General features: G+C 44.2%; 16 protein-coding genes across 16 annotated transcripts; 7 read left to right on the forward strand and 9 right to left on the reverse strand.

The window, feature by feature from the left end:
• Window positions 1-18: 18 nt before the first annotated feature.
• OGAPODRAFT_91717 (uncharacterized protein) lies at window positions 19-2,762 on the forward strand (the record flags this gene model as incomplete). The annotated part of the gene is made up of 1 exon (XM_018357025.1): window positions 19-2,762. The coding sequence occupies one exon, from the start codon at window positions 19-21 to the stop codon at window positions 1,657-1,659; it is 1,641 nt and encodes a 546-aa protein (XP_018212880.1). The 3' UTR covers window positions 1,660-2,762.
• On the reverse strand, window positions 42-2,818 carry OGAPODRAFT_96325 (uncharacterized protein; the record flags this gene model as incomplete). Its single annotated transcript, XM_018357892.1, has 1 exon — window positions 42-2,818. The coding sequence occupies one exon, from the start codon at window positions 2,816-2,818 to the stop codon at window positions 1,718-1,720; it is 1,101 nt and encodes a 366-aa protein (XP_018212881.1). The 3' UTR covers window positions 42-1,717.
• A 136-nt stretch (window positions 2,819-2,954) lies between these two features.
• Window positions 2,955-5,066, reverse strand: OGAPODRAFT_10797 (uncharacterized protein; the record flags this gene model as incomplete). The annotated part of the gene is made up of 2 exons (XM_018353240.1): window positions 2,955-4,924; window positions 5,039-5,066. 2 exons carry the CDS (start codon window positions 5,064-5,066, stop codon window positions 2,955-2,957), a joined length of 1,998 nt encoding a protein of 665 aa, XP_018212882.1.
• Window positions 5,067-5,107: 41 nt separating this feature from the next.
• OGAPODRAFT_74458 (uncharacterized protein) lies at window positions 5,108-8,294 on the reverse strand. Its single transcript, XM_018355891.1, has one exon. It carries the CDS (start codon window positions 8,278-8,280, stop codon window positions 5,164-5,166), a length of 3,117 nt encoding a protein of 1,038 aa, XP_018212883.1. The 5' UTR covers window positions 8,281-8,294; the 3' UTR covers window positions 5,108-5,163.
• Window positions 8,295-8,512: 218 nt separating this feature from the next.
• On the forward strand, window positions 8,513-11,003 carry OGAPODRAFT_91719 (uncharacterized protein; the record flags this gene model as incomplete). Its single annotated transcript, XM_018357026.1, has 1 exon — window positions 8,513-11,003. The coding sequence occupies one exon, from the start codon at window positions 8,513-8,515 to the stop codon at window positions 9,950-9,952; it is 1,440 nt and encodes a 479-aa protein (XP_018212884.1). The 3' UTR covers window positions 9,953-11,003.
• Window positions 8,565-10,977, reverse strand: OGAPODRAFT_91720 (uncharacterized protein; the record flags this gene model as incomplete). The annotated part of the gene is made up of 2 exons (XM_018357027.1): window positions 8,565-10,143; window positions 10,170-10,977. The coding sequence occupies 2 exons, from the start codon at window positions 10,975-10,977 to the stop codon at window positions 10,130-10,132; spliced, it is 822 nt and encodes a 273-aa protein (XP_018212885.1). The 3' UTR covers window positions 8,565-10,129.
• A 97-nt stretch (window positions 11,004-11,100) lies between the features above and the next one.
• OGAPODRAFT_15085 (uncharacterized protein) lies at window positions 11,101-14,560 on the reverse strand. The gene has a single exon (XM_018353483.1). It carries the CDS (start codon window positions 14,415-14,417, stop codon window positions 11,256-11,258), a length of 3,162 nt encoding a protein of 1,053 aa, XP_018212886.1. The 5' UTR covers window positions 14,418-14,560; the 3' UTR covers window positions 11,101-11,255.
• A 123-nt stretch (window positions 14,561-14,683) lies between these two features.
• On the forward strand, window positions 14,684-18,141 carry OGAPODRAFT_96328 (uncharacterized protein; the record flags this gene model as incomplete). The annotated part of the gene is made up of 1 exon (XM_018357893.1): window positions 14,684-18,141. The coding sequence occupies one exon, from the start codon at window positions 14,684-14,686 to the stop codon at window positions 15,455-15,457; it is 774 nt and encodes a 257-aa protein (XP_018212887.1). The 3' UTR covers window positions 15,458-18,141.
• OGAPODRAFT_84094 (uncharacterized protein) lies at window positions 14,690-18,141 on the forward strand. The gene has a single exon (XM_018356756.1). The coding sequence runs from the start codon at window positions 15,527-15,529 to the stop codon at window positions 16,253-16,255; it is 729 nt and encodes a 242-aa protein (XP_018212888.1). The 5' UTR covers window positions 14,690-15,526; the 3' UTR covers window positions 16,256-18,141.
• On the reverse strand, window positions 14,693-18,141 carry OGAPODRAFT_15086 (uncharacterized protein). The gene has a single exon (XM_018353484.1). The coding sequence runs from the start codon at window positions 17,970-17,972 to the stop codon at window positions 16,347-16,349; it is 1,626 nt and encodes a 541-aa protein (XP_018212889.1). The 5' UTR covers window positions 17,973-18,141; the 3' UTR covers window positions 14,693-16,346.
• A 443-nt stretch (window positions 18,142-18,584) lies between these two features.
• On the reverse strand, window positions 18,585-19,527 carry OGAPODRAFT_15087 (uncharacterized protein). Its single transcript, XM_018353485.1, has 3 exons — window positions 19,449-19,527; window positions 19,366-19,414; window positions 18,585-19,328 (listed from the first exon to the last, which is right to left on the reverse strand). Exons 1-3 carry the CDS (start codon window positions 19,495-19,497, stop codon window positions 18,680-18,682), a joined length of 747 nt encoding a protein of 248 aa, XP_018212890.1. The 5' UTR covers window positions 19,498-19,527; the 3' UTR covers window positions 18,585-18,679.
• A 170-nt stretch (window positions 19,528-19,697) lies between these two features.
• Window positions 19,698-21,617, forward strand: OGAPODRAFT_15088 (uncharacterized protein). The gene has a single exon (XM_018353486.1). The coding sequence runs from the start codon at window positions 19,764-19,766 to the stop codon at window positions 21,573-21,575; it is 1,812 nt and encodes a 603-aa protein (XP_018212891.1). The 5' UTR covers window positions 19,698-19,763; the 3' UTR covers window positions 21,576-21,617.
• A 956-nt stretch (window positions 21,618-22,573) lies between these two features.
• OGAPODRAFT_10806 (uncharacterized protein) lies at window positions 22,574-23,215 on the forward strand (the record flags this gene model as incomplete). Its single annotated transcript, XM_018353241.1, has 1 exon — window positions 22,574-23,215. One exon carries the CDS (start codon window positions 22,574-22,576, stop codon window positions 23,213-23,215), a length of 642 nt encoding a protein of 213 aa, XP_018212892.1.
• On the reverse strand, window positions 22,616-24,567 carry OGAPODRAFT_91728 (uncharacterized protein; the record flags this gene model as incomplete). Its single annotated transcript, XM_018357028.1, has 1 exon — window positions 22,616-24,567. The coding sequence occupies one exon, from the start codon at window positions 24,565-24,567 to the stop codon at window positions 23,260-23,262; it is 1,308 nt and encodes a 435-aa protein (XP_018212893.1). The 3' UTR covers window positions 22,616-23,259.
• Window positions 24,568-24,668: 101 nt separating this feature from the next.
• On the reverse strand, window positions 24,669-26,137 carry OGAPODRAFT_10808 (uncharacterized protein; the record flags this gene model as incomplete). Its single annotated transcript, XM_018353242.1, has 2 exons — window positions 24,669-26,005; window positions 26,125-26,137. The coding sequence occupies 2 exons, from the start codon at window positions 26,135-26,137 to the stop codon at window positions 24,669-24,671; spliced, it is 1,350 nt and encodes a 449-aa protein (XP_018212894.1).
• A 184-nt stretch (window positions 26,138-26,321) lies between these two features.
• Window positions 26,322-27,385, forward strand: OGAPODRAFT_91729 (uncharacterized protein; the record flags this gene model as incomplete). Its single annotated transcript, XM_018357029.1, has 1 exon — window positions 26,322-27,385. The coding sequence occupies one exon, from the start codon at window positions 26,322-26,324 to the stop codon at window positions 27,378-27,380; it is 1,059 nt and encodes a 352-aa protein (XP_018212895.1). The 3' UTR covers window positions 27,381-27,385.
• Window positions 27,386-27,547: the final 162 nt, after the last annotated feature.

The raw sequence follows: 27,547 nt of genomic DNA on the forward strand, positions 1-27,547 counted from the left end.
TACTCGGCCCAAAAAAATATGACCTCAATACGACAAGTTTTAGATTCAAAGAAATATGTGCCGCCGGCAAAGCTGAAAGCCTTGCTGGAGGAGTCTGATGTGTCGTACGCATCCGAAGAGTACCAAAGATTGCACTGGGAAAAACTCAAGAAACAAATAAACGGAGAAATTAATAAAGTGAACACAGAGAACATCAAGGAAGTGGTATTGGAACTTTTCAAACTCAACCTCATTCGAGGCAAGGGTTGGCTCGTACGATGTCTAATGAAATCCCAGATCTTGTCGCAGGCCTACACAACTGTCTACGCTGCTCTGATTTGTGTGCTCAATTCAAAAATACCAGAGCTTGGAGAGCTTCTAGTCACGAGGTTGATTTTGCAGTTCCGAAAGGCCTACAAGAATGACGACAGAGATACGTCTAAGGCGTCTGTGATTTTTTTGTCTCAACTAGTCAATTATCAGGTTTGTCACGATATCGTTGCGTTGCAGCTTTTATTTTTACTATTAGAGCATCCAACTGATACTACGGTGGAAATTGCTTGTGCGTTGCTGCAAAATTGTGGGAAATTTCTATCAGAGAACTCTTCTGTTGCTCTTAATGCCGTTTTTGAGCGTCTGGGTACCATTTTGACCGAGGATCTGGTTTCCAAGAGAATACAATTGCTCATACTGGAGGCCTTTAAGCAGAGGAAAAACGATTACGACGGAGCTCCTGTGATTGTGGAGGAGCTCGATTTGGTTGAGGACGAGGATAAAGTGACGCATACATTAAACCTTGACGATAAACTGAAAGCGCATGAAATACTAAATACTTTTCAATTCGATCAGGATTATGAAAAGCACGAACAAGCTTATGATGAATTACGAAAGCAGATTTTAGGATATGAAGAGGATAGCTCGTACGATGAGAGCGATGAGGAGAGTGAAGACGACGAAGCAGACAATGTGGCCAAAGAGCAGATCCGAGACCTTACAGAGTCGGCACTCACCAACTTCCAGAAAACCGTTTATTTGACAATGATGTCCAGTATCAACCATGAGGAAGCTGTCCACAAATTGCTAAAGTTGCAACCCATTGATCCTGGACGAAAGGAGCAAATGCTAGTGGACATGATAGTGAAATGTTGTGCTCAGGAGAAAACGTACTCCAAGTATTATGCCCTGGTTGGCGAAAAGCTGATCTCTGTCAATCGCAATTGGACCAAGGCCTTTGACCAGGTATTTGTCGACAATTACACAAACTGTCATCAGTATGAGCTGTCTCTGATACGAAATATAGGATCCTTTTGGGGACACATGTTTGCCTCGGACAAGATGGGCTGGGAGATATTGCAAATTGTGCAACTAACAGAGGAGAGTACCAACAGTGCCAGCAGAATTTTCCTCAAGTTTCTGTTTGTGAAGTTGCAGGAAGAACTGGGTTTGAAGAATCTGAGAGTCCGCCTTTCGGAGGAATATATCCAGCCGTACATCAGGGGTCTTTTTCCGAACTCCGGCGCCGACAGGTTGCGGTTTTCCATCAATTACTTTACCGCAATTGGTCTAGGTGCACTGACAGAAGACATGAGAGAAATTCTCAACAATCTACCAGAGAATGAAGAAGAGAGTGGTGTTGAAGATGAGAATGAACGTAAAAGAAGTGCGTCTCCAGATGATTGAGGAGAGAAGAGACACTCTCGTTTCTACGATACTGTATGAGTAATTAATCTCTATATCGCTACTCAACGCTTAAATTGGCCGTCTTATCTGCCAAGTCATCCACTTTTGTATCCGAAGGGTGCGAGCCAACCGGAACGGTGGCGGGGCCATCTCCTCTAAGATCGACCTCGCTCAGCCCAACCACTTCTCCTAACTCCTTGAATCTCTTCATGTAATGAGCTCTCTTCTTGTGCGCCATCTCGACAAGCGCAGGATAGTACACTTCGTGATCATATTCGAAGTCCACCAGACCATCAAATTCCTTGTCTAGTTGCTCTGCGGGACAGAACTCGGAGAAGTCTGCGTCAAACACAAGCTTCTCTCTCGTTAGAGGATCAATGAAAGGATATATCAGCCTTAGAAAAGTTCTGCCCAAAAAGGGAATATTGGTCAATAATGCTTTACCAAGTCTTTCGGGATAGTGTGTCTGAAGAATATGTAGCACTTGCTTGCCGACGCCCAATGGAGGCACCTTGGAAGTTTCTGATTGCGCCGCAATTTCGGGATGGTTTTTGAAATCGATCAATAGCGCAAGAGAGTCTTGACCCGAGGGCATAAAGTCAATGACTCTCTCTAGGAAGAAAACCAAATGTTGGACTTGTCTGAAGGATGTTTTTGTATTTTGGCGACCCGGCTTGAGGTAAAGACATGGTCTGCATTGGTTGTCAAAACCCAAGACAACCTCCTTGCCTGTCTCTGATTCTGGTGCAACTAGTTCGGGAGTGACGATGTTTTTCGAGTCGTCAAGGTAGTGGGTAATACCAAACTCGGTTCTCCAACCCAGCGTTCCTTCAATTCTTTTGATTGCTTGGGACACGTCCCACTTGGCAGCGCGCAAATATCTCAGGAAACATTCTCTAGTAAGCCATGCTTTTTGGTCGGCAGTTAGAGGCTGCAAATCGCCCTTGTGATGCTCGGTGGTAGGAACCTTAAGCCCTGGATCCTGAAAATGTTTGAGGACTGTGAGGTATTTCTCTTTCTCCTCTTCGGTAAGCTTTTTCTCAGCAGGGGGCTTCAGATAGGCAGGGGGGTGCTCAAAAGGAACAGAGACCTTAATGAGGTCCTTCTTCGGTTTTGCCTCCTTCTCTGAATCTGTCTTTCTTTTACCTATCCCGAACATCTTCCTGTTGTACAAGCACGCGTTCTATAACCCAAGTCGTGTGGATTCACCTGAATTGGGATCGAATCTATATTGGGGTGCCTATATATTTTGAAAAATAATTATTTCGGTCCGAATTAGTTTCCGTTCGCGTTCGTCAAATGTTTAGTGCCTTGAATTTTTTAAAGAACTTGTCCCGCTTTCGAGAACTATCGGAGGACGTGGTCTGCGCCAGCTGGTGAGCACTAGAAGAACCAGAAGAGGCTCTGCTTTGTGCAGAGTTTGAAGTTGCGCCTGGAGCCAGATTTTTGTTTGGCTGCGTAGCAGCCGAGCGCTCGTATAGGTGCTGCGGCACCTGCTTCCTAGCAAATTTCTCGTCCAGAGGGAAATTGAAGTTTTTACGCTCGTCATTGATGAGCCGAAGGTCTCCAATTAGGTCCCATGTAGAGTAGAGCTCGTCGGTGCCGATGAAAATGCTTTTATTAAGCTTGGCCTCAAGCGATGTGACCGTGCTTAACTCCGAGTGAGTAAGACCTCCCGCAACAAAAATTAACAGTTTTTCTTTCGTGGAGTCAATCGATTGCTTTGAACTCTTCCATTTCGGCATGTTTCTGACGGGAGCATTGAACTGCTGTCCAACATCGTCGTCATCAATTGGAGCTCCCTTCACGTAAGGGAAATCCTTAGGTGCATCCTCGTCACGATCGCTTGTATAAGTTTCTTTGTAAACCTCTGGAAGTCTTCCGTAGGCAAGGCGCGTTACAATGTTGGTCAAGCTAGGTACATACCTTTCCGTAAGCTCGGGCGTATCCTTGATCTCGAAATAGGACGTTATTCTGAAAGGCTTGTCATTGGGCTTCGATTTCAGCATGTTAAATCCCAAATACTGGAAGTTCTTGAATAGAGTCACAATAGAGTCCGTCTTGTTTTGGTCAGATAATCCGAAGTGACAGAGCTTGCGCAAGTCCGACTCCACAATGCCACCCCTGTAGTAAGTGTACACAATGAGCAGTCTGATTTTGTTTCCTGTGTCAATTTTCTCGTTAGCAAGTAGCTCTAGCAACTCTTCTGTTAGCGGTTCATACATCTCTTTGTTTCCATTCAAATTGGATGCGCATTTGCTCTCGAAAACCATGCAATCTAAAATACACTCCTCACGGAACGTTTTATCTATTTTGTTGATCAGCTCAAAATGGCCTGTAACCAGCTGACGGGAAAAAAGATAGTCGGCTTGATTCAGAGCCGCATGAGACAAATCGGATGCGTATTTCAGATTTGAAAACTTGGCCTCTGTGGCTTTCAGCTCATTCACCTGTTCAATTATACTCTTGGTGTAATCTTCAATAGGCAGATCCTGTAATCCGGAATAAACAGGATCCTCATCGTCAAACACCAAGTGTTTCTTTTCAATGCCCTCTCCCGTCTGAATCTTATAGTCGTATACGTAAGTATACTCTCCCCTTGCCTTTCTGATCTGGGTGTCCATGAGATCGAATATCTGGGATCTATAGAATTTGTAGTGACAAAAGGGAGCAAAAAGGTCCATCAGACGGTCGGTGATAAAGAATACAGTTTTCGAATTTACCGGAGACAGCTCTTGGTGTTTCCTGTAGTACTCATCGAGGGTCTGTTGGAAAAGATAGGCAATTTTGCGTGAAACAGGGGAGTTGTAGTACCGAACTATTGGGTACTCATTTGACAATATGCAGGCACTCATCATGGCCTCGACAGCTTTGTCAACTTGGTATTCATTAAGGTCTGAGCCAAAATGCTGCGGGTTGTACAGGGCAGGGATGGAATAGTGATTATTTGTAACATACACTCGACTTTCCAGAGGATTCAGACTGAGAAAGTCTATCGAGTCAAAATTGTTGCCACAGGCCTTCATTAGATTCGAATTGGCCTTCAACCGAGCATACGTTGTCTTGGTGAGACCAGGCATGAAACATAACACAGCCGACTGGTACCGGCATCCGGCAGAAAAATCGGCAAGCAAACAATCAATGGTGTAAGGTACCAACGGATCCAGTATGTAAATCGCCTGTTCTCGGTTGAGCGACCGTTTTTCATCGTCTATAGAATAGAAGGTGAATACGTAATTGAGAACCTCGTCTTTAAGCAATTTCTCTATGATAGGGTGAGTGGTGTGGTCCGTAATCAGATGTCGAAATTCCGAACGATGTGATTTAAGCTTCGCGATGAGAGCTTTAAGTTAGCGTTCTGTTAGGGCTGTCTACTTACCCGCTTTCTGCAATTGGAAAAGTGACATAATGCAATGAATTAGCTTTCAAAACATTAGCAAATCTCGTTTAAATTCCAAATACTGTATTAAATTAATTATTTGCACTTCGCGCGAATATGAGTGTCTAAAAGAAATGGGTGTAACATCTCGAAAGTTCGTGGACATCCATCTCTGCCTTGACCTCATTGAGCTCATTCTTGATCTCAAGTGCCAGTTGGGGCGTCAGCTGGTTACAGGTGGCCTGATCTGGCTTTCTGTCGTACTCGTGTTCGCCATAAGTGTCGAAGAGCAAGATCTTGGACGAAAACCGGACTCTCGGGATCTCTGGCATAGGAGATGCCATTGGCGAGGAAATCAAGTCTTTGGTATCGATACTTGACTTTGATCCAAAGATGCTCAGGCGGATCGAGCTTTGAGATTTGTTCCCTCTCTTGGACGCGTTACTGTCTCTCTTGCTCAGCTTACTGATCAATGACATTCTTCTCGACTTGCGAATTTTTTCTCGTGAATGGTGGCTCTCTGAATCTCCGCTTGTCATGGACGCCTCTGCCACATAGTCCTCAAAATCTCTTGAAGGCTCCTCATCGTAGGAAAAACTGTAATTTCTTGTGGCCCCGAAAGATTTCACGTTCGGAGTGAAAACAGGACCCTGCAATCCTGACAACGGCCTATCAAGAATTGGGCTTTCTGCCGTTTCCGAACCTGCACTTTCCAACGAAAGTCGATAGTTTCCGTGACGGAAGCTAGTGATAGAGTAGTTTTGCGGATGAACATCGTATCTGTGGCTGGGTTGATCTTCATCCTCCCATTCATCAACCATTTCCCAGTTTCCGTGCTCGGGAGACGAGTCAGGCGTGATTAGGGCCTGCTGTGGCGAGCTCAGAGTCTGTTCTGGCTGGTTATTTTCAGACTGGAAGGAAATACCAGGCTCAAGCACAGGTTCGTTGTCTTCGCTCTCAAGATGGAAATCGGTGTCTATTTGAAGATCGTCATCGCCAAATTGAATCATGTTGTATATATCGCTGAGCTCCTCGTCCTGCAATCCGAGCCCAAAGAGAGGTTCTTGGCTCTTTTTTAAGATGCCAGCCTGTCTTCTGCTAGAAGACGACTTCGCAGAAACAGGAGATCTCGGAGACCTTGCAGACTGAGATGGCCTCTTCACCGTCATACCGTCGGACGTCACAAAAGGTGCATCAACTTGACTGTTGTTAAGCATTTCAACAATGGAGCTGCTTACAGACTGAGAGTGGGCTATAGATGATCTTGCGGACTTGATGGACTTCATTGATCTTGACCGCTCCAGAGTTACAATGCTCTGCACTTCGTCGGCAGCGAGACTCTTGGGAAACAAGGCTTCTCCTGCCAGGAGTCTAGTGTAGTTGTTATCTCGTTTGCCTGGCAACAAGTTTTTGTCTCTGGCAGGAGCCAGAGTTCGTCTTTCGGGACTGAAAAAGTTTCCGTTGATCGGAGAAGGCGTGTCGAGACGGTACATATCCGATTCTGCCTGGATCTCTTCCGACGACACGTCGGCATTCTCGTGATACGTGGATTTGCGGTGATCGGCTGGAGAAATATATTTCGGCGACTCCAGAGTCAAAGGACTCTGGTCCACAAATTCTGACTGTGTTTCCAGTGGAGTCGAAAGCACAACGCCGACCTCGGAGCCAGAAGTCTGGCCGTTGAAGCCGTATGTGTCCAACAAGGACTTTTGTTCGCTAGAGGTCTGCGACTCGGCCTTCTTGACTGCTGCTGGGCGGTTTTCCTTATCGCTTTCCTCTGCCTTGTCAATACCACTATGTGCAGGCATAGGAGCAACAGCACCTTGAGTTTTGTTTCTTCCGAAAAGGCTCTTTCTCTTGGCCTTTTCGGTCTCTGCTCCCAGGCTTTTTCTTTTCCACCCACTCAAAAGACTCTTCCGACGGTCCTTCAATTGATCTGCTTTCTTTTCCTTTCGAGATTCTTCGAACCCAGCGAAACTCTTTGGTCGCAATGGTTTTGCTGCCTTGGTGGGCTCTGGCTCCTGCTCGGGAGTGGCCAGCGGTAGAGTAGAGGAGAGATGCTTTTTGTTCCTAAAAAGTCCCCTGAATGAGAGCCTTTTGTTGTTCTTGGGAAGCGCGGGCAAGTCTTTCTCTTGCGACACACTCTGTGGCGTCTCCTGAGCCGTCTGACGTGTAAACACTTTTTCGGGCTCTGCGACAGGTGTGGAAGCTTCAGGCTCTGCTCCCTTTGGTACGTCAACTTCCACCGCGGATAGGTTCTGTGGCGTGGATATAGGGGTAGGAAATGCCTCCTGAATAGCCACCGGTGTCTGGATTTCTGGGGACTCATCTACCAGCCTCATAGAATATCTTTGCTCGGCACGCGGGCTAGCAATTGGGGCCACGAACGATTCCTGCTCGTCGTAGCCAATTTCGTGAATTACAGAGGTCTCTTGTCTTGGAATGTTGAATGAGCTAGAGTTGGGGATCGCGGCCGAATCATCAAACATTTTGAATGTTTCAGCAGGCTCGTTAAATATCATCGATGGTGAAAAAAGGTTTGGCGTCATAAGGGTCGGTGTGTCATTTGCAGGCTTCTCTTTGATCGTGCTGGATAGCGAGATGAGATCGGAAGCGTCTGGAGCGCTGGTGGAGCTGTGGGCGGTGAAAAAAGATGCATACGATTGGTTGACAGGGTGTCTATAGATCACGGTGTCATCCTCTGCGGTGGTTTCTGGGATACGCTCTGTGGGTTCTGGCTCCTCCTGGATCGACGTGAAGGCCGCGGGGGACTTCGTTTGCATTTTAGCGTTGAGTATATCTCCCAAAGCCTGCAAACTGGGGCTGTTTGTCATACCAATTTTCTTGGTCGGCTCCTCTTTGTAACTCTCCTCGATAGTGGTTGAATCGTTCACACTCAAGGTTATGGTGCTCATGGAGGGCGACACAACTATGGAACGCCGAACATGGGTTGCATGCTTACTGTTGTTCAAAGCCATGTCGTCGAGACTAGGACCCGAGTAGAACCCTAGACTGGCAACATCCGCGCTCATTTTCGGGCCTATGTTCCCAGGGAAGTCTCTAATTGAGGATGACGTACTTGTCTGAAAAGAAGAAGACCTGTCAATGTTCTTGAAATCGTCTTCGTCTTGCACGGTGCTCATCGAGTTTGAGTCTTGAGTATACGGAGGAGAACAATGCTGTATTATCTTGGCTCTTGGAAAACTGGCTCTATCTGTATTGTGATTACCAGACTCAGACATATATCTATCCAGCGTAGAGACCATTGCTATCAACCTCGCGTCTATACCAGGTTGAAAATCTGGGGCTCTAGAATTTTAGACAGGGATGAAAATCACGCTTTCAACGCGAAACGCGTGTGAAAAAAAAAGTTTCCAAATCAATATAAATGAAAGGTACAGCGACGATCGTCGCAATAGGCGTCTAAAGCCCTTTTTTGTATCCCAACTATTCTCCCTCACTAATTACGACCCCATGGATACCTCGTCCGACAGCTCAGACCCTGATGTTGCATACGAAACAGTCACGCCAAATGAAGTTGAACGGCTAGTGGGCTTCCCCAAACATGCTTCTTCTACTGATTCGGAAGATGGAAGCGATCTTTCATTTCAAAATCACTATAGCCTTGAGAATGGCCTTCCTCCCCTTAAGCTTACCTCCAACTCTGATCAGATGAGTAGTCCTATTATTTACCGGGACAAGCAGATAGGAGAGCAACACTTATCTTTACGCTCCAAAAAGTCTCCTTTACAGGATAAAACCAATGTATATGCAAACGAGCAAAATCCGTTTAAAGATGATGGGCACAAATCAAGCATGGGCAAAAGGTTGCTGGTATCAGAATTGGTCAACCACTTTGATAAAGAGGCATTTGCGGATCCCCAAGTCAAGTTCAGAAGCCAGAGAAATCAGGCTCCTCCGCTATCGCGCATGCCGCCTGCGCTGAAATTTGATATAAGCGATGATTCTTCGCCAAGCAGCAATTATAAATCATTTCCTGCATACGGTCCACCTGCTACCTCGTTTCATCCAGAAGCGCTTCAACACCCAGCCCCCAATGAAGATAGTGGAGACATCAGCAGCGATGTCAGTTCGGAAAGATCACGGCAACCATCTCAAGAATATCATCCAAACTACCATCAAAAAGTGAATTTCTGTCATCTCAGTACTCCCACCACCAAATATCCCGTGACATCAACCTTAGAAAAGCATCAGGACAGTGAGCTGCAACCCTCATCCGAATACTACCATTTGCTTGTGGAAAAAGACAAAGTTGATCTGCGCTACCAGAACTTGCTCTCCGAGCACAACAGACTCAAAGAAAGATTCCTGTGTATGCAAGAGGAGAGCGAGAAGCTCAAAGGTCTTGCACATGCACTCAATGAGGAAAGAATTCGTGAACTGAAACGGTATCAAGACGAAAAAGGCTTCCACCAATCGCTAGAAAAGAAGCATGATGATGAATTCAAATTGCTAGCTAAATTCATCAGGAATGCCTTCGAAGATATAATAGGGGTACCGATTGATGACTATGATACACCGACAAACAATAAATCTCACCATACCCAGTGCGTCAAACTTTTGGAGATGCTGCGAGTTGCAATCAGGACAAAAGAACGCATGGAAGTGAAAAGTCACGCTTCTGACATACAGATGCTCAGAAGAAGAATGGAACATATGGAGCTGGATTCCAGTGAGATAAAGCAGCAGCTTCGATATGCTAGTAAATGGCTGGAGGCAACTTATTGTTCTCTCATAGGAATGCTGGGAGGCAGTGTATTTGTACCCGACAAAGAAGTTCTGCTCACCGCGAACAATATCCAGCAGAAAATACAGAACAGCGCAGACAGAGATGCCGAGTGGATACACAACGGAGTCATTGCTGCGTTGATGCGCGAGTTGAATGATAGATAGCTTCACATAATGATACAATCTGCCGAAGATCTTGAGTCTGTTTTCGAATTCCCTGGTTTGTGCAGCTTTCTTTTCGTGACATTCAAATACGATTGTTTAGAGATATTCGGAGATTTCTTAGGCAACGGAAGGGAATTGGATGCCAGTGTGGATCCCGATAATGAATCCAAAGTTGTGCTACTCTGCTTCTTCTTGATTTGAGAAGAGACAGGGGAACTTTGTTCGCTTTTATCCGCCTCATAATTGATAATCGGATCAATTCCTCCTTGAATTATGGAGTTCGCAAGGAAGCAGTACAGTTTAATCCAGGCCTCTTCTGTTTCAAGCGAGAACCCATCCGCCATGTCGCTAGAAAATCTGTCCCTAAAAGTCTTGATTAGCACCTCGCCCATTGTTTGGAAATACTCTGGCTCGATTCCCAAAATTCGTGAGTGTAGCCTTCCAAGACTTTCCAAGGATTCGTTCATTCGGCTGAGATCATCCAATGTTGACATGGCAACATTGATCACACCTGCAAAAGCAGATGCCTGGTGTTTAATTGAGGGAATTAGCTTTTCAATCAAGGGATCACGAGCGATGAAGTTTTCATATAGCTGAATACAAAATAACGATGATGCGAACGAGGACCCTGAATTTGTGGTTCCAATATTTATCGAACGGCTCTGTTTTTGTGGGGTGCCGCGTAGAGAGCCCTTGGCTGAAGGAATATGAGATAGTGTGCTTACCCTTGGAGTGTCGGATCCAGATGGCGAGGAGCTGATGACTTTGCTCCAGGAGGTTTTCAACAGATCAATTTCTCGTGGAGTCAATGTCAAAGAGACCTTTATGCGTGGCTGGTTCTCTACCACGGCGTTAGGAAGCCAATTAGAATCCAGCGTACTGTAATGGGAAGTTATCGAGCTGGTGGAAGCTGATGTTGCTGTTCTCGAGAGCGATAAATCAGACGTCCGAGAGGACGACAGAGATGTTTCGGGCACCAAAGAATGAACTTTCGATGGGGTTCTTGATATGGAGCTCCTCGACATAGTGAGCTTGACTGAAGATGTACTTTGGGGGAAAAAAAAAGTCAGTGCTCTTTTTTAATTATCAAAATCGGGAAAGATGCATGGGATTTGTCAAAAAAGTATAAATGTAATCATTATGTCCAAGGATTTTACACAAGAGTTACAGAATCAGGTTTAGTGATGCACATGATCTAGTATTCAAACACTTGCAAAAAATAGACATGTATCGTCAAAACGTGAATTGTCTGAAATACTCGTGTAGCTGAGGTTCATTAACTGCAAGATCCTATCGTGGGAGATCACATATTAGCCCACGCTCCGCCACAGAAGCAAATTCGCTGATAATGCTGGTACACCGGGTTGACAATAAACGTAGGCGAGCTGAAGTACACGTCGGTGTCATTCACCGAAGAAACAGCACCACATCGAATACATTTGCGTATCATAAATGTATGTGTAGTTGAGGCATTCGAGCCATTGACTCCATGTCTACTTCCGGAGCCATTCGCCTGCTGTGCTGAGGGGTTCGCAATAAACTCAGAGGGTTTGAGTAGTTGTCTGCGCAGCATGTCGAGGATGAGGCCATCATAGGTATTCATTTGAATGAGTTTTCTGTTGTAGGTGTTTGAGAATTTGTGGTCCGTCTGCTCAATCAGTGCAGGGCGCTTTTCTCTTGCTTTTGAATCTGTCGTATCTGCCTCTCTAGTTCCAAGATTGAGCCAGCTCACGTCGTAGAAGTATAACTCCACGAGGTCGACACTGCCGTTGGTTAGCACAACGCGATCATACACTTCGCACAACTTTCTGAGGGGCTCAACAAACGTTTTTGAAACATGTCCTTGGCATATGAGCTGCTGTTCGACTGCCAGCGCCGTCACCTGATCCAGTCTCATATTTCTGAGCGGCCCGTCTGCTTCCAAAAGGAATCTTTCGAAAGCATGTAATGTGATCGGCGAGTTGTTGATTAGCGAGCCCAATCGAGCATAGGCCTCAATCGTTGGGTGTGCTACAATAGCTTTCCCCAACTGGCTCTGGTTAACTGATGGGGCAGTCAGCGTCCACTGCGAATCAGCAAAGAGCTGGCTTTCAAGAGACTTGAAAGTACCCATCGGATTATCTGGCGTCACCAAAGCTGCCAGCGAAGGATCGTTCTTCTCAATGAATTTTTGCACAAAAGAAAACAGTCTTCTTATGTTGGAGATTGCAAAAATCAAAAACGATCGTGGTACTTTCCCTAACACAAGAGGAATTGCAACCGACTTGCTCAGAAACTGCTCAACGTCCTTCGGATTGTTGCTCTTGAAGACGCCGTGCAGCTCAACCAGCTCTTGATTCAGCCATACGATATAGTCGACACACCATCTGATAACCCCAAGCACGGCAATGATACTCTCTTCACGGGCACGGGCGTTTGCAAGAGTGTCAGAAACATGAAGTCCTTTTTTCGCAAATCTCTGCATGTTTGAATAAATCGTGTGAATGGTGTACATGATAGAAGATGTGACAAACTTCAAGTTTACGAGTGCCCAGGCTATCATTCCGCTCTTGTTCCGCAGCCAGTTCAGTTCGGTGCCGAGCGACAGTTGCAGTGTGAGTATTCGTTGAAGAGGCTGGTTCTGGAGCATTTTATCCGTCTGCTCGCTGGACACATCGACATTCAGGTTAATCGCTCTCTGGCTTTCTTGTACAATTGACATCAAAAGTCTATAGGCATACTCGTCTCCACGAGTGTTCTTGGCATTTTCAAGCTCGCAGCGAATTGTTGCAACCAGATCATCTGTTGAGTACCCATAGTAGCAAGCATTTGTATGACGGAAAGCAATGGCCGCTGCTGTGGCCAGAAGAAGCCCTTTTCGATTGGGAGGCGCGTCTGATTGCGACGCGTTCGTACACGCAGAATGAATATGGAGTGTCGTTTCGTTCCATGGTAGAGCCACACAGCAGCAAACATTGGGCGAGATACAGGTATATTGTGGTTGGAACTGTATTCTGGGAAACTCGAATCCTGCATCAGTGAGGCATGACACAGTGTCTGGGAGAAGAGGGCCAGTTGGCCCGAAATCATCTCTCGCTTCATCCGAATTGTAAATATTTTGGGCAATCTTGAATGTTTGTCTATCAATTAGTTTGATGTCACCGTTTGCTAATGTGACTGCAATGGTTAGCTCTAGGTTTAACAACTCGAGACACACAATTGCCTCGTCAAAGGTCAATTTCTTCTTGAATATGCATTGATAAGTTTTGCGGGACTCAAAAACGCTGTTCTGATCAGATGCTATCTGTCCAAACATAGGATGAATAACAGAAGCCATGTCGAGGTTGCGCAATTGATATCTGTAAATGGTGGATATGGGAGACTTACTCCCGAGAGCTCTATCGTTGTCAAAAAGCAATAGCAGCTCTAATTCCGTCGATTGGCTGAAATCTGGTGAAACTAATTGTATACCAGTACAAAAAGATGCATTCTCATCGACAGAGCATAGACCCATACTCGCCACCGTGCGGATATCTAGTTTCGGAGGTGTTCTATTTTCATCGGGCACTCTGTATGTTGGTGTTTTGGTCAGTTGTTTGGCCGCTTCAATCAGGAATCCCCAATTAATGACTACCTCAAATAGTTTCAAACTCTTTCCGACTTGAACAGCCACAATGACTTCCCCATCTCTGGCAAAGCCAATCGCAGCATGTTGAAGTAGAGCATCTCCAATAGGGAGCTGTCCCACAGCTCTCTTATACTCTATTCCGTGGTCCTCTTGGTACCAGAGACAAATCTCTCCAGTTTTTCGCACGCCAATACAGGCCTGCTTCGTTGCTAAAGGGTGCATTGTCCCGTATGGCTTGTATTGGTGAGCTGTGTAAGTGTAGTAGTAGCCCTGAGCATCTTGCGCTGCAGCTCCCAATTTTGACGCGCAGCCATTCGTCACGGGGGCCTCCTGCGTCGCCTGTGTTTTAACTGCCGGAGAATTGACAATCACAGGCTTGTCTATGTTGAGCCATTTGACTGACAAAATCTGATTTCCCTCCCTTTTAGAGGCAGTCGAAAGATCTGGAAATGGAGCAAACGAGCTGTCTGAGTACAGGAGCTCAAACGAATTAAAAGAGGTGCGGGAATATTGCGCAGCCTGTACTCCTTGGTTTTGTGATGGCGGAGACTGATTGATCGAGGGAGTAGCCATAGGATAGGCCGAGGCATGCCCAGGGGCGTTGGAAGGCACTCTCTTGATTCCAGTTACACAAATTGACACGTGACCGACCGAGTCGCTGAGAAACAGGTCCCAGCCAGTATTACTGAACTGAACAGTCGTCAGCTTAGATAAATTATCAGCTCCCGGAATTTGTTCATCCTCATGGTCATAGTGATACTTTTTGGTTCCCACCACTCTACCAAACGATCCTATTTGGAATCCCGTGGGTGGCGCTAATTGCCAGGTCTGGCCATCAACGCACTCCAGATATGTCATTAACAAATTATGTTTTCCGACGTGAGGAGCCGCATAGGCAAGGTGTCCTTGTCTTGACCAGGATATTTGATTGTTTAGCACATTGTTCTGTGCCCTGCGTACGAGAACGTCACTTATTTTCGGGCCCTCCATCTCAATCGATCGCTCTTGTTGGGGCCATACAGTAGAATATTCCAAGGAGTTTTTTCGCGGCACGGTTTTCGCTTAGGTCAGCTTTACATACGAACTAAAAACAACTTTCGTTTCAGCTACACTCCGCCTATGCAATGAGCCTAGACCTGGCGACCGTTTCTGGTTGGCTTTACGCAATATGTTGGAGCGTCTCGTTTTATCCCACAATTTTGTTGAATTTGAGAATTCGAAGCGCCGATTCCATCTCTTTCGACTTTGCTATTCTTAACCTGCTTGGCTACTCGTGTTACACAGCGTCTATCTATCTTCAACTATTCAACAATACGGTAAGGAAGCAGTTTTCAAATGTATTTGGTGGCAACATGCCGCTACTCTCCATCATTGATCTCGCTTACTCTATGCATGGCTGGATTTTAACCGTTGTACTATTATCACAGATCATTTTGGGAAACCGGTGGTGGGGTTTTAAAAACACGAGAACCCTGTTCAAGTTCAGTAAGCTTGTCAAAGGCTACTATGCTGCATTCGTTCTTCTTTTGCTGTATAATATCTATTACAGGAATGAGAAAAACCAGCTCCTGAACTTCACGTTGAACCTTTCCTACTGCAAAATCCTTGTTAGCTGTACGAAGTACATCCCACAAGTTATACACAATGCAAAGCGAAAGTCCATGTTTGGTATATCGAAGATGCAGATTCTACTGGACCTTTCTGGTTGTTTCTTCTCTATCGTTGAGCTTTTGCTGAGAAATAAAACAACCTTATGGAAGCTCTTAGAGGCGAATAGAAGCAAGCTGGGACTTATATTGGTCACAATGGTATTTGATTTGATCTTCCTGGCCCAATTTCAAATGTATAGGTCGCCTCGCAGAGAGAAGCCCAGTATGATCGAGAAGACTCCAGTTTAGTCATATCGACGCGTCGATGCCAAATTCAGATAGCAAAAAGTGGAGTTTAAAAATAATTTCCTTTTAACTATGTTCGCCTCCCGTTATACCTCCCGTCGCCTTGGATTGATCGGCCAGCTCCGAAGCCTGTTTATACAAACACAGTCGACCCCCAACGAGAATGCGCTTAAATTTGTGCCCTCAGAGTTCAAGTTTTTGCCATCTCCTAATACTCCTACATTGGAGATCACAGGTATAAAAGACGCACTGAACAAATCTGAACTAGCATTCAAGCTTTTAAGCGTAAATGACAAATCCATCAAGTCGATTTTGTTTGGCTACAATTTCATAACAGTTATCAAGGGAGAGAAGCACAGTTGGTCGTTGCTGAAACCAGAGATCTTTTCGATTTTAACTGAACATTTAACTTCAGGACAAGCAGTGATAAATCAGAAATACATTGACCTACTGGGACAGCAGTCGGCAGAAAACGAGGATCTTGATGGATACGAAGATGAAGACGAAGTTGTTGCCTTGATCAACGAACTTCTGATTACAAGAATTCAGCCTGCTATACAGGAAGACGGAGGTGACATCAAATTTGTCAGCTTTGATGCGGACACGGGAACGGTATTCTTGAAGCTAATCGGGGCTTGTAAGAGTTGTTCTTCGAGCGAGATCACATTGAAAAATGGCATTGAAGAGATGCTCAAATTTTACATCGACGAGGTTAAAAGTGTGCAGCAAGTTGCGGACGACGAAGAGCCGATCATGGAAAATTACCAGCGCGTTAAAGAAGAGTATCCTCCAAGTTTATGAGTGTCATGAGTGTTTATTAAAGAGATATAAGATTATACAAGTTTTATAAGTTCCGATTTTGGTATGTGTGTATGTGTTCATTTCTATTGGTCTAAGCTTGGTCTTGTGGGCCTTCTGCTCCCTCTTCTTCCCTTTCGCCTTCTTTGACGAAAGGCGAAGCAGGAGGCATTGGGTATGGATAGTAGTAGTATGGATTGTAAGAGATGTATGGCACCGACATTGTTCGAGAACCAGGCTGTGGTACTCCCGGACTGTCAACAAGAGGATAAGAAACCTGAGATGGGGAAGGTGCTGTCATTGGAACGAACGCTCCACTGTGCATGCTTGCTGGAAGGCTGAAGCTTCGCTTGGTGAAATTCTGATTCAGATAGTTGTAAAAGTTGCCAAGGTGATTTTGATTATAATGATGCAACCTTCCCTTCTCAAATTTGTTCTCTTTTCTTTGAGCAAAGGAGACTTCCAGAACATGGGAATCATCCACACGATATCCGTTCATCGACACCAATGCTTTTGATGCATCTAGAGGTTTATTAAAACAGACAAACCCAAATCCTCTAGAGCGTCCCTCACGGGACTTGTTTTCTGTGTTTTCTTCCCCTTCATCAATCACTGCCGAATCATCTGGTGGGTATGTCATAATTTTGGCTGACATGATTTGGCCAAAAGGTGCAAATAATTCGTAAAGGTCTTGATCTTTGAATTCCAACGGCAGGTGTATTATGTACAAGTTTGAATCCTGGTATTGTGGACCTGCTATTGGAAGGCCAGTTGCAGTCGAAATGAGGTTTGAATCTGGCGAAACAATGAAAGAGGGGTAAAGATTGTTGGAATGCTCTGGCTGAGGAGGCATATACTGTGGCTGGAACGGAAGATAGTTTGGTTTATAACTATTCATCTGGTTGTGCATCCGATCCTTCCTTCGCTCAGCCTTTCCGAGTTGTAGTCTATATCCCGGAGCGATCTCGAATCCATCTAAGTGTTGTTGTGCTTTGACTGCATCTTCGTGGCTTTTAAAGTTAATGAATGCGTAGCCTCTATTATGATTTCCGGTTCCTTGAGGGAGAAAAACAGACTCGACGTCTCCATAGCGCCCGAAAACCTGTGCCAACTTTTCTTTCGTTAAGTCGTCTGGAAAGTTCTTCACATAAAGATTAGTGTATTTGAGTTTCCTCATCTCTAGCTCTTTCAGTCTATCCCTTTTGGAGATGTGATGGTTGACAAATAGATGATTGCCATCCACGTTAACGCCGTTGAGATTATCGATGGCTTTCTGAGCCTCAATCCGATCCGTAAAATTGATAAAACCGTAGCCTTTGGATACTCCAAAATCATCGTATATGATCTTACACGATACAAGTGATCCGTATCTGCTGAATATCCTGACTAAATCGTCGGTCGTCGTTGTAGGGAGTAAACCTCTAACATAAAGATTTCCAGGTAATTGTTTTTTGAGCTCGTGCTCTGTGGCAACATGCTCGCACTCTATATCACGCTGTTCAAGGAACTCCTTGAACTTCTCGAAATGCTCCTTTTCCTCGAATTTAGCGAAGACAGTCTTCGGAGATTCCGAGTTGCCCTTCAACACTTCGCAGTTGACTTCGGGATAGTTGTAGGTATTCTTAAAGACTGCCAAGAGATTCTCTAACACAGCTGAGTCTTCGTACATTTTGATGACATTTAGAGGATTGACTGATTCCGTCAGTTCCGACGACGTCATTATTGAGATACTCTCTCTTTTGCGATGCTCAGTTCAGTTGCAAATAAATTAAACTTTTAAGATGATTAAGAGTTAAATCGGGGAAAAGTTTTTGATTTAGAGTCCGGCCTAAGTTATGTTGATGGTATAGATCGGTTTGATGGGGATGCAGAGACAATAAAGGGAAAATTAAATACGGTCTGGAGACTGAACAAGAGATAAAATTATCTAGAATAAGAAGGATGTTACTAGACAAAATATGTCGTGCAAGGATTTTTATGTATGCGCACTACCTACTTCTTAACTGCCCTTTTTTTTTCTATTGTGCTGTCCAGGAGCAATATAATAACATTATCTACAATAGCCACATACTCAGGTGGCCATGAAAAAAACCTGATGTTGTCCACAGGACTTGGAAACATCTAAGTGAAACGTAGCCAACACAGAATTATTGACATCAGCTGATATTCAAATTTTGGTGAAAAATGATCATTTTACCCGGATCTTGAGTTATTGCTCCGAATATTTGCGTTTCGAGTCATCCTAGCCTCGTGCCGATAAAAAAAAAAACCTTGAAAAAAAAAAAAAAAAAAAAAAAAAAAAAAAATAACATGTCTAGTATTCGCCACCAACAACAGGTTTTCACTTAGTATACAGATATTAAGCAACAATAAGAAAGTAATCATAACACAAGCTCCTAAAAATACAAAGGGAGTTCACAAAAAGGTTCAATTCTTGGAGTTTTTCGATGTTTTAGTCGAAGAAGCTTTCTTGGAAGCAGATTTTTTGGTGGTTGTACCCTTTTTAGCAGCGCTCTGGGGCTTAGCAACTTTTGACGCTGTTGTGACCTTCATGTTCGTCTTTGTAGATTTTGCAGGAAGGCTTTTCTTAGCAGAAGGCTTAGGCTTAGCTGAAGCTCTAACCTTACCAGACTCGGTAGAGTTAGCTTTTTTAGATGCCTTCGGGGTGCTGACACTCTTGGCTAATTTTGAGGACTTGCTTGCCTTTGAAGTAGCTTTGGCAGAGGATCCTGCAGTTTTCAGTGGGACTGATTTTTTTCCAGCAGTCTTCTTTGGCGAAACTTTACTCGGAGCTGCCTTCTTAATGGACGTTCTAGTGGCTGGCTTTGTGACCTTAGTGACAGCCTTCGTCGTAGACTTGGAAGATGTTTTGGTAGCCTGTTTCTTGTCAGCAGCCTTTGTGACCAGCTTTTTAGCAGCTACCCTGATCAGCTTGATAGGGCCTGCGGGGCCTTTTGGCTGCCTAAAGTAGCCGGAAATGACTCCTTTCTTGATGGCCAGATTGAAGGCAGTATCAAAACTCGTTGATTCGCCCGCAGGATAGTTCTCTTGAATAAATTTCTTGATTGCCTGACGACTGAATTATTAGACAGTTGTTTGCTCTTTCAACTTACCTGGACCCATTTCTGCCTTTCAGAGAAGTAATGGCATTGATAATTAAATCTGAGTGTTAGATGTTGAAGCATACAATACTCACCCTTATATGACAGCTTGGATGCCGACGATTTGGATGTTTTGGCAATCATTTAGATAAAGCAAGAAAGAAATGTTAAAACAGTCAAGCTTCCTTTTGTTTATTTTTTTTTAACCTCTGCGCCTAGGTGGGAAGAGGGTGAATTTTGAACGCGTCGCCCTCATCTTATCGTTTGACAGGTCGTGTGCGTCGATCGACGCATTCTTTTTTTTTCTTTGTTTATACAAGTCTATTGGGAAGATGGATGTTGACGCAACATCTGCCCAGCAGTTACCATTTGCTGTGGCATCAAGCAAAAATTTTCTCTGGTGCCCCACCATGGACCTGGTGTCCTTTCAACTGAGCAAAAATACGCTTTGGGTTTATAGATTAGGAAACCAGCGGGTCTGGACAATCGAATTGGATGATGATCAAGAGATCGAGTGTCTCTGCTGGAGGCCTGATGGCAACGTATTTGCTATAATTACCACAAAAGGGCAGGCAAATCTGTTTGACTCGAGTAGCGGTAAGCTGATGCTCAAATTTCAAATCGGGAGTTCAATAGAAACCTGCAGCTGGTTCAATAGACTCAGCACATTCGATACATCTAACAAATATGAGCAGATGTTCAACATCAGCCTTACCAACTCGCTTCCAAAACTCACATCGTCACATAGCTCAAAGAAACTGGTTAACGATGACCAATTAATAAAGTGTGAAGACTCCTCTCTTGATTTCCTCATCATCGGATCTGAGCATGGCATGATCTCTCTGGTTCTTTATGGCATTTTCATCATTGAGAATTTTCAGATTTCCCAGCTGCAGGGCACGTACTCAACATTCCTGGGCATTTGCTCGTCCAAAAACCTTGTTTCGCATTACATTCTAACAGAAAAGGAAGATGGCCTGTTTGTTATCAAGCTGACAACTTCATTCGTGGAAATATACGGTACTTTACTTCCTCGTGTGTGTCTTGCTTGCTCCAAGCTTGTGGGTCTACTCACATATGTCAAGGAACTGATTGATGATTTGGCTTCCGAGTGCAAGCCTTTTGAAGATTACACAGTGCGCATAGTCGGTCTCTTGAAAAGCGAAATCGAAGCTCTACCGGAACTGAAAAATACCACTGTCGACCCTATTTATGACCTTTACGATCTTTTGTTGACCGGAGTCATGACAGAGCCGACTAGGGCCTGGATTAGTGATTATTTGGGAGACCGAGGACTCAAAAGGTGGACAAAGCTAGGCAAACAGTACTTCGAAAGCTCTAGAAAGAACATTTTCTACAGTTTGATTCCTGCATTGGAACACATGCTTGTATATCTCACAGATTTACATGGGCTTTCCAATTGGAGAGAAAATGAGGGGAAATTAGGCCTTCAAAGTCATCTTCTGGATTCCGCTATTGAGCTAACTTCAAAACTACTCCGCCTGCTTTACCAAAGCATGTTGAGACTGAACGAGCAACAACAATGTTTCGAAAGTTTTATTCAATGGCTCAACGCAATTCTGGTTGAAATTACAGCGGACGAGAAGAGCAGTGACATCATCAAGACCAGAGAAGTCATTAAATTCCTTACAACAGGCTTACAAAAATCAACTAATGACGAATCGTCGCAATTGTTCTTTGAGCTCAAGCACACCTGTGAGCAATTCTTTGATGCGATCAAGAGCAATATGAAGACTAAAATGGATTCCGTGATGGTTAGAAGAATTGGAGACGTTGGTTGCGTCAACGCAAAACTCTCAGTACACAGCGAGGGCGAGAAGGAATTTGGGCTTGTGATCATGCAACAAGAAAGAAAAGCTGCCGTCGTGAAGTTTGACTGCTCCACGTTAGATCACTCGATTTATCCATTCTCGGATCTGCTTTTTAATGGGTCCGTGGAGATTCAGGGATATTTTCTAAATCCGAGTGAGTTAGTCATTTTAGTGGTGTTCAAGGATGATATGATCAAAAGTGACCTTTTAGTCTTGAACACCGGCGACATCATGATTGGAGCTTCATCTGAACTGTCTCGCAAAGATATCATGGAACACACGGAGTTCAGGGGGGAATTTATCCCGAAATATATTGCTATCAACCCATTGCGAAGAATCGGATGCTTGCTTGATTCAAACAAGAAAAGCTACATGATTGTAGAAATCTAGTGCACATATTTATTTTACATTTACATAGTAATTAAGGAGCTCTTTTGGTGGTGGAATTGATACATTTCTAATCTCAGACAATCTAAACTTTACGTTCTCACTCAACGAAAACGAGTCTCGGGTGAACCGTTTGTATGCGAAGCTCATTGGATGATTTTCAAACGTTTCAGACTTGACAAATTTGTTCAAGTGTTCCATATCTTCCATCTTCATCGGAGGATACTCATTGATGAAGCGTTTTATTTGAAGCAACCTTGCAAGGATCTTATTTCTTCTCACTGACGGTGAGAGTGGTAAGCCTGCCGAATTTGGGGATAGTTTAAGATTTAGTTGCGGCAACGACCAATCATGGTCTATATGGTCCTTATACTGCGTCCGCAACTGATTAAACAGGGAGGATAAAGGGCTTTTAAACCCATGGCTTGAGCTTTGTACTGCGGGTTTAACTCCGTTCAAAATGTCAGTGATGCTATGATTTGAGGGAAGAGACTTTGTTTCTGATTGTCGCAGGTTAGCCATGTATTTGTCTATCAAGCCTGGAATGCTTTTGAAGTCGTGTATATCATGTGTTATCTTTAGTATGCCTGCATACTCGTTGATGAATTGGTCTTTTTGAGCCCTAGAGTAAACTTTGGCCTTCGCAAAATCGGACAACCATTTTGGTGCTCGTGCATCAAAAGAGATCAGATCGTAATAGGCCATCCGCAGTAGTTTGACGCCCGATTTGTAGTGACCGTTTAGGGAGTTATCTAAAGTGAGGTCAAAGCGCTTTCCCTTTTGAAGTTTACGATGAAGCGGCGTCGCAGTGTCCTTGAATTGGGACCGAAGCCAAAGCTTCAACCGATTATTGGCAACTGCATCAAGCTGGAGCTTTGAAAGTTTGCGGTTCAGCGATCGGTAAAACTCCAGTATGGCCTGCTTCTTATTTGGTGGCATTCAAAAAAAATGGCGGAATAAATATGCCTTGTCGCGACTAATTTATTTTATTTACAATCGCTATGTCCTCCCTTTCCCAATCGAAAGTGAACCAAAATAAGGAGAACGCGCTACATTCTAAAAGTAACGATTTGCGTTCCGATAAGAGTATCTCACGGAAGTCATCGAAGAGCGTGTTGCGAACCAAATCCTCAAATGCTATCGTGAAACCACAGGAGTATGGAAATTACAATAAGGTTAGGAAGACCTCGACGCTAAACGACTTGCATTTGTTTGATAATGATCCGAATGCTGTCGCTGTTCGAAAGTTCAAAGTTCAACGCGATTCACCCCAATTTAAAACTAAGCATAAGCTATCGGCAAAAGAGGAATTTGATGATGATGATGATGCCATTGAGATTGTCCCAGCAGCGGAAGACGAGCTTCCCTACGTTCCGAACACGTTAACGCCGATTCCGGATGACCTTCTTGATGATATACTGAACAACAAACGCAAGTCAACAAAAAGCATCGATGACCCGCTTGAACTAGATCTGTCATATTTGAAAGACATGGAAGAACAAGATTCTCTAGAAGGTGCCTTCAAATCGAACGAATTGGTGTTGGAATTCCCAGAAGAAGGGGAAGAGACAGAATCCAAGAAGCTTGACAAAATACGAGAGGAAACAGAGTTGCATCACCCCTACAAACCAAAGAGACTTTAATAGCGCTGAGACTCTTTACTTCGTCATATACAGGAAAACTATGTTCAAGAAAACCAGCTAAACCACCCTTTCTTCTGTTCTGGCTCTTCCACCCCAATATGAGTGACATCAGTGTCACTGAAATAGGAGTTGAATGATTTTGGCAGTTCGTGCTTTGATTGTATTTTGAATGCCACGTTGGTTACAATTTCTCCGTCCTCGATCTCACCAGCCGCCGTCTGAGGTTGTCCACCATAACTTATATCCAAAATTGATTTGAGCTTGCTGATGTCGTTCTTCTCCAAAAACCAGTTGTCCTTGGGGAATTGAATCTCGACTCCAATATAAAGATCTCCATTTTTGTTCGAATTGTCATCTAGCGGCATTCCCTCATTTGGAACTACAATCGAGTCCCCTGGCCGCAGAACTTTCCCAGCAGGCACAGAAATTGATATCCATCTATTATCCAGTGTTTTCACTAACTTCCGATTTTCAAACCCGCACAAAGCGTCGACCAACGAAATCGACACTTTCGTGTACAGGTTTTGGTTTTGTCGCTTGAATATTGGATGCTTTTTCGTTTTATATTGCAATATCACATCCCCAGGCTTCAGTCCTGGCTCTTCGTCGGCTTCACCTTCTAAGATAACTGACCCCACCTCGGGAGCTCCCCTTGGGATATTGAATTCCAGAATTTTGGACTCCTCCACCACTCCTTTGCCTTTGCATTTTTTACAATTATCTTTGTCTTTGTGGATAGTTCTTTTTCCCTTGCATCTCCAACATGGAACAGCCTGCTGGGTTACCAGTCCTGGCGCCAACTGTCGGATCTTCATGACATATCCATCACCATGACAAGTGGTGCATTTTATTGGAATTGCCGACTTACGTGCTCCGCTGCCCTTGCAGTGCTTGCACAACTTATTCCGCGTAGAGGAGGTTTTTATCACCTTACCGTTGTAGATTTCTTCCAAGGTTACTTCGACATTCAAAACTGCATCCTCCGTTTTCGTTTTAGGTGGTGGTCCTCTCCCATAAGAGCCTCCCATCCCATTGAAGAAATTGGCAAAGTCCTGAGGATCAAAATCGAAGTCACCTTCTCCAAATGCAGCGTTTGCAAATCCTGAATCATGGTAGCCAAACCCGTTAGGAACACCATCTGTGGTTCCGTATGTGTCGTATGCGTTTCTTTTCTCTTCGTCTATAAGGACTTCGTAGGCACTGCTGATCTCTTTGAATTTGATCTCTGCCTGTTCTCTCTCTTCCTCTGGGACTTTGTCAGGATGGTGTTGCAAAGCCAATTTTCTATAAGCTTTACGAATCTCGACCGAGGAGGCAGAAGAGTCCACTCCCAGAATATCATAAAGAGACATTATGGTTCCACACAATTGTACTTTTTTTTATCATAAAAAAACTTTACTCCGTTTATGTAAATTTTAAAAAAGTCAAATCGCTGAAACACAAAGACGCACATTTAACGGAGGAAACCCTTTCTGGTTTTGGTTGGCGCAGTACTAGGCAATGGAGCAGGGTCATGGTGGATTGGCTTAGCCATCTCCAGCTCCCTCTTCTTCTCCTCTAGTAGTTTGATTTGTTTCAACAGCTTGTCTCTCATTTCCTTGTGCTTGGCAAAGAGATCGGCTTCAGTCTCCTGTAACTTCTTCTCCTCTTTGCTGACCTTAGACTGGAATATCGATCTAAGCTGTGCCTCCATATTAGCCAACTTGGCCTCGTGCAGCTGTTTCTCCTCCTCCTGCTTCAGGACGGGATCAAATTCACGGAAAACAGAGTCGTCTTGCTCGATTCCCAGCTTTTTCAACTTAGACGTTCTATAATTCTCGTAGAGAACGTTGGCAGTAGTCTCCTTTAGCTCCTCCATGAAATTTCTGATCAACAGTTGTCTTAATTTAATAAAGTCACAGTGGTCCTCATTGTCGATCTCAATGATGCCCCACGGATAAGATCTGCCTCTGACTATTCTTCCGTCTGGAGTTTGAATTTGGTTAGTGGACCCAACAATTGCGAATGGGGCCTTGGCCATGATTTCCCGGGAAGCGACCTTGGTTTCCTCGTCATCGTTGTCGTATTCTGGAGGAGTGAAAAGCTTGATGCCTTGGTTCATTATATCGTCCATGATTCTCTGCTTGAATTCCTGGATCTCCTTCTCGGTAAGCGTATCCGACTTGGCAATCACGGGAATCAGATTCACTTTCTCGTGGACCTGCTTCATGAATGTGATATCCAACGGCTTCAAAGAGTGACCAGTTGGTTCAATAAAGTACAGGCAGGCATGAACTCTGTTGTCTACAACAGTGGCTCTGTTGATCTTGGTCTCGGCCTCCAGATACATGTCGAATCTATTGTTGATCTCGTCGACAATAGGTTTCCAAGAGTCAGTGTTGTTGATGCCTTCTCCAAAGCCTGGACAATCAATAACGGTCAAGCTTAGCTTGACATTGTTCTCCTCAATATCGGCACTGACGGTCTCCACGGTAACAGGCGTTGGGTCCTCTGGATTTGGAAATTCTGGTTTGTTGAATGTCTCGACAGGGTACAGCTCCTTATTGAACAGAGTGTTGATCAGTGTAGATTTACCAAGTCCCCTTCCACCAACAACCATAAGGTTCAGGCTAAAACCCCTTCTGATCGATTTTCTGTGCCATTGCTTTGGCAAGTTGGCGAAGCCAACATATCCATTCAACTTGCGCCGAATGATTTTGACCTCTGACTTGGGGACGTCTGGTTCGCTGGGGCCTGGCACTACAAGTTCCGGCTCCTGTGTAGAGGAAACGTTCTCTTCGGGTTCTAAGCCTGTTAGATTTCATCTTCGATGTGACCAGCTGGCGCGTACCGCCCATAGTAAGCGACACCTCATGAGTGCCGTTTTAAATGTGATGGCCCGCCTAAACCAGTCCAATGATGATACTCACTTTCAACAGTCATGATAGCGCTTGTCTTCTAGGTCTTGTCCGTCTTCGAATTATTCAAAGATAAACCTGAAAGAAGCTTTTTATTAAAATTAGAGATATTTGTATTTATTTTTCGAGATTCAACGCTATAATCGATATTGGAACGCGTAATTCGAAATAGCTAAAGAATTTCTTTGAAAGCGAAATTAATTTGAAACATGACCGAAGAGTCGAGTTATTCACAGGAGCTAGTAAAACTGCTTGAAAAGGGTGCTCAGGCATTTGCTGAAAAGCAGTATGAGAAGTCTGTCGAGTACTATTCTGAGGCGTGCGAGAAATCCAATCTGTTGACAGGCAATGATGACCCTGATTTGCTCTTTTTGTACGCAAAATCTTTGTTCGAGAATGCTGTGTCCAAGTCTGAGGTACTAGGTGGCCAGAATAACCAGGACGAAAAAGCTGAAGAGACTGAGGACGATAATGGAATGTTTCATTTTAACGAGCAGCTTGCTGAAAATGAAGAAGACGAAGAATCTGAGCAAGAACCAGAACAAGGACAAAAAGAACAGTCTCATGAGCAAGAAAAGGAGCAGGGAGAGGAGAGCGAAGAGCAGACTGATTTTGAGGTATCGTGGGAAATTCTGGATTTAACGAGGACTTTGTACGAAGAGAAGCTCAGTTCCCTACAGGATGAACATTTGAAAACACCATACCTGGATTCAGATAAGAAGGACATAAAGGAAATCAGCTCGCCATTTGTCGCAATTAAGAAGAAACTGAGCGAGGTGTACGATTTGCTGGGAGAGATCTCGTTGGAAACGGAAAACTTCAGCCAGGCAGCTCAAGATTTTACCACCTTGGCCAATTTAAGAACAGAATTATATCCATTCTCTTCCAGGCTTGTTTCTGAAGCCTATTATAAGCTTTCGCTGGCGTCCGAGTTCAACACAGGAGAAGCAGGATCCAGTACAACGGCCGTAGAGGCTATGGAAAAATCTTTGAAATCCATTAAAGAAAGATATGAACTTCCGGACGAAGAAAGAGACGAGAGTCTGCTTCAAGAAATGGAACAAAGATTGGATGATTTGAGGAAAGGTGATGCAGCGATTCAGGAAGAGAAAAAGAGGATTATGATGGGCATACTGGGCGAAAGCGATGGTACAGAAATCAAGGCTACTCCTAAAACGGTTCCTGTGAACGATTTGACGGGGATGGTTAAGAAACGAAAACAGCCTGGAGGAAAAGTTGTCACTAAAAAGACTAAAATCAGTAAATAGGCGATTCATCATATACAACAATTTACATGTTGCGATTTCAAAAATTTCCAATAATTAAAAATATTGTTCTTTCTGTTGATGGCAACTAGTTAGTCGACTGGGAATCATTGCAGATCTCATTTTGACTAGGCTTTGAGATAAGAACAGAAAGAACTTGGGGACATTTT

This window comes from Ogataea polymorpha, assembly GCF_001664045.1.
Source record: "Ogataea polymorpha strain NCYC 495 leu1.1 chromosome Unknown OGAPOscaffold_1, whole genome shotgun sequence".
Classification (NCBI taxonomy): domain Eukaryota; kingdom Fungi; phylum Ascomycota; class Pichiomycetes; order Pichiales; family Pichiaceae; genus Ogataea; species Ogataea polymorpha.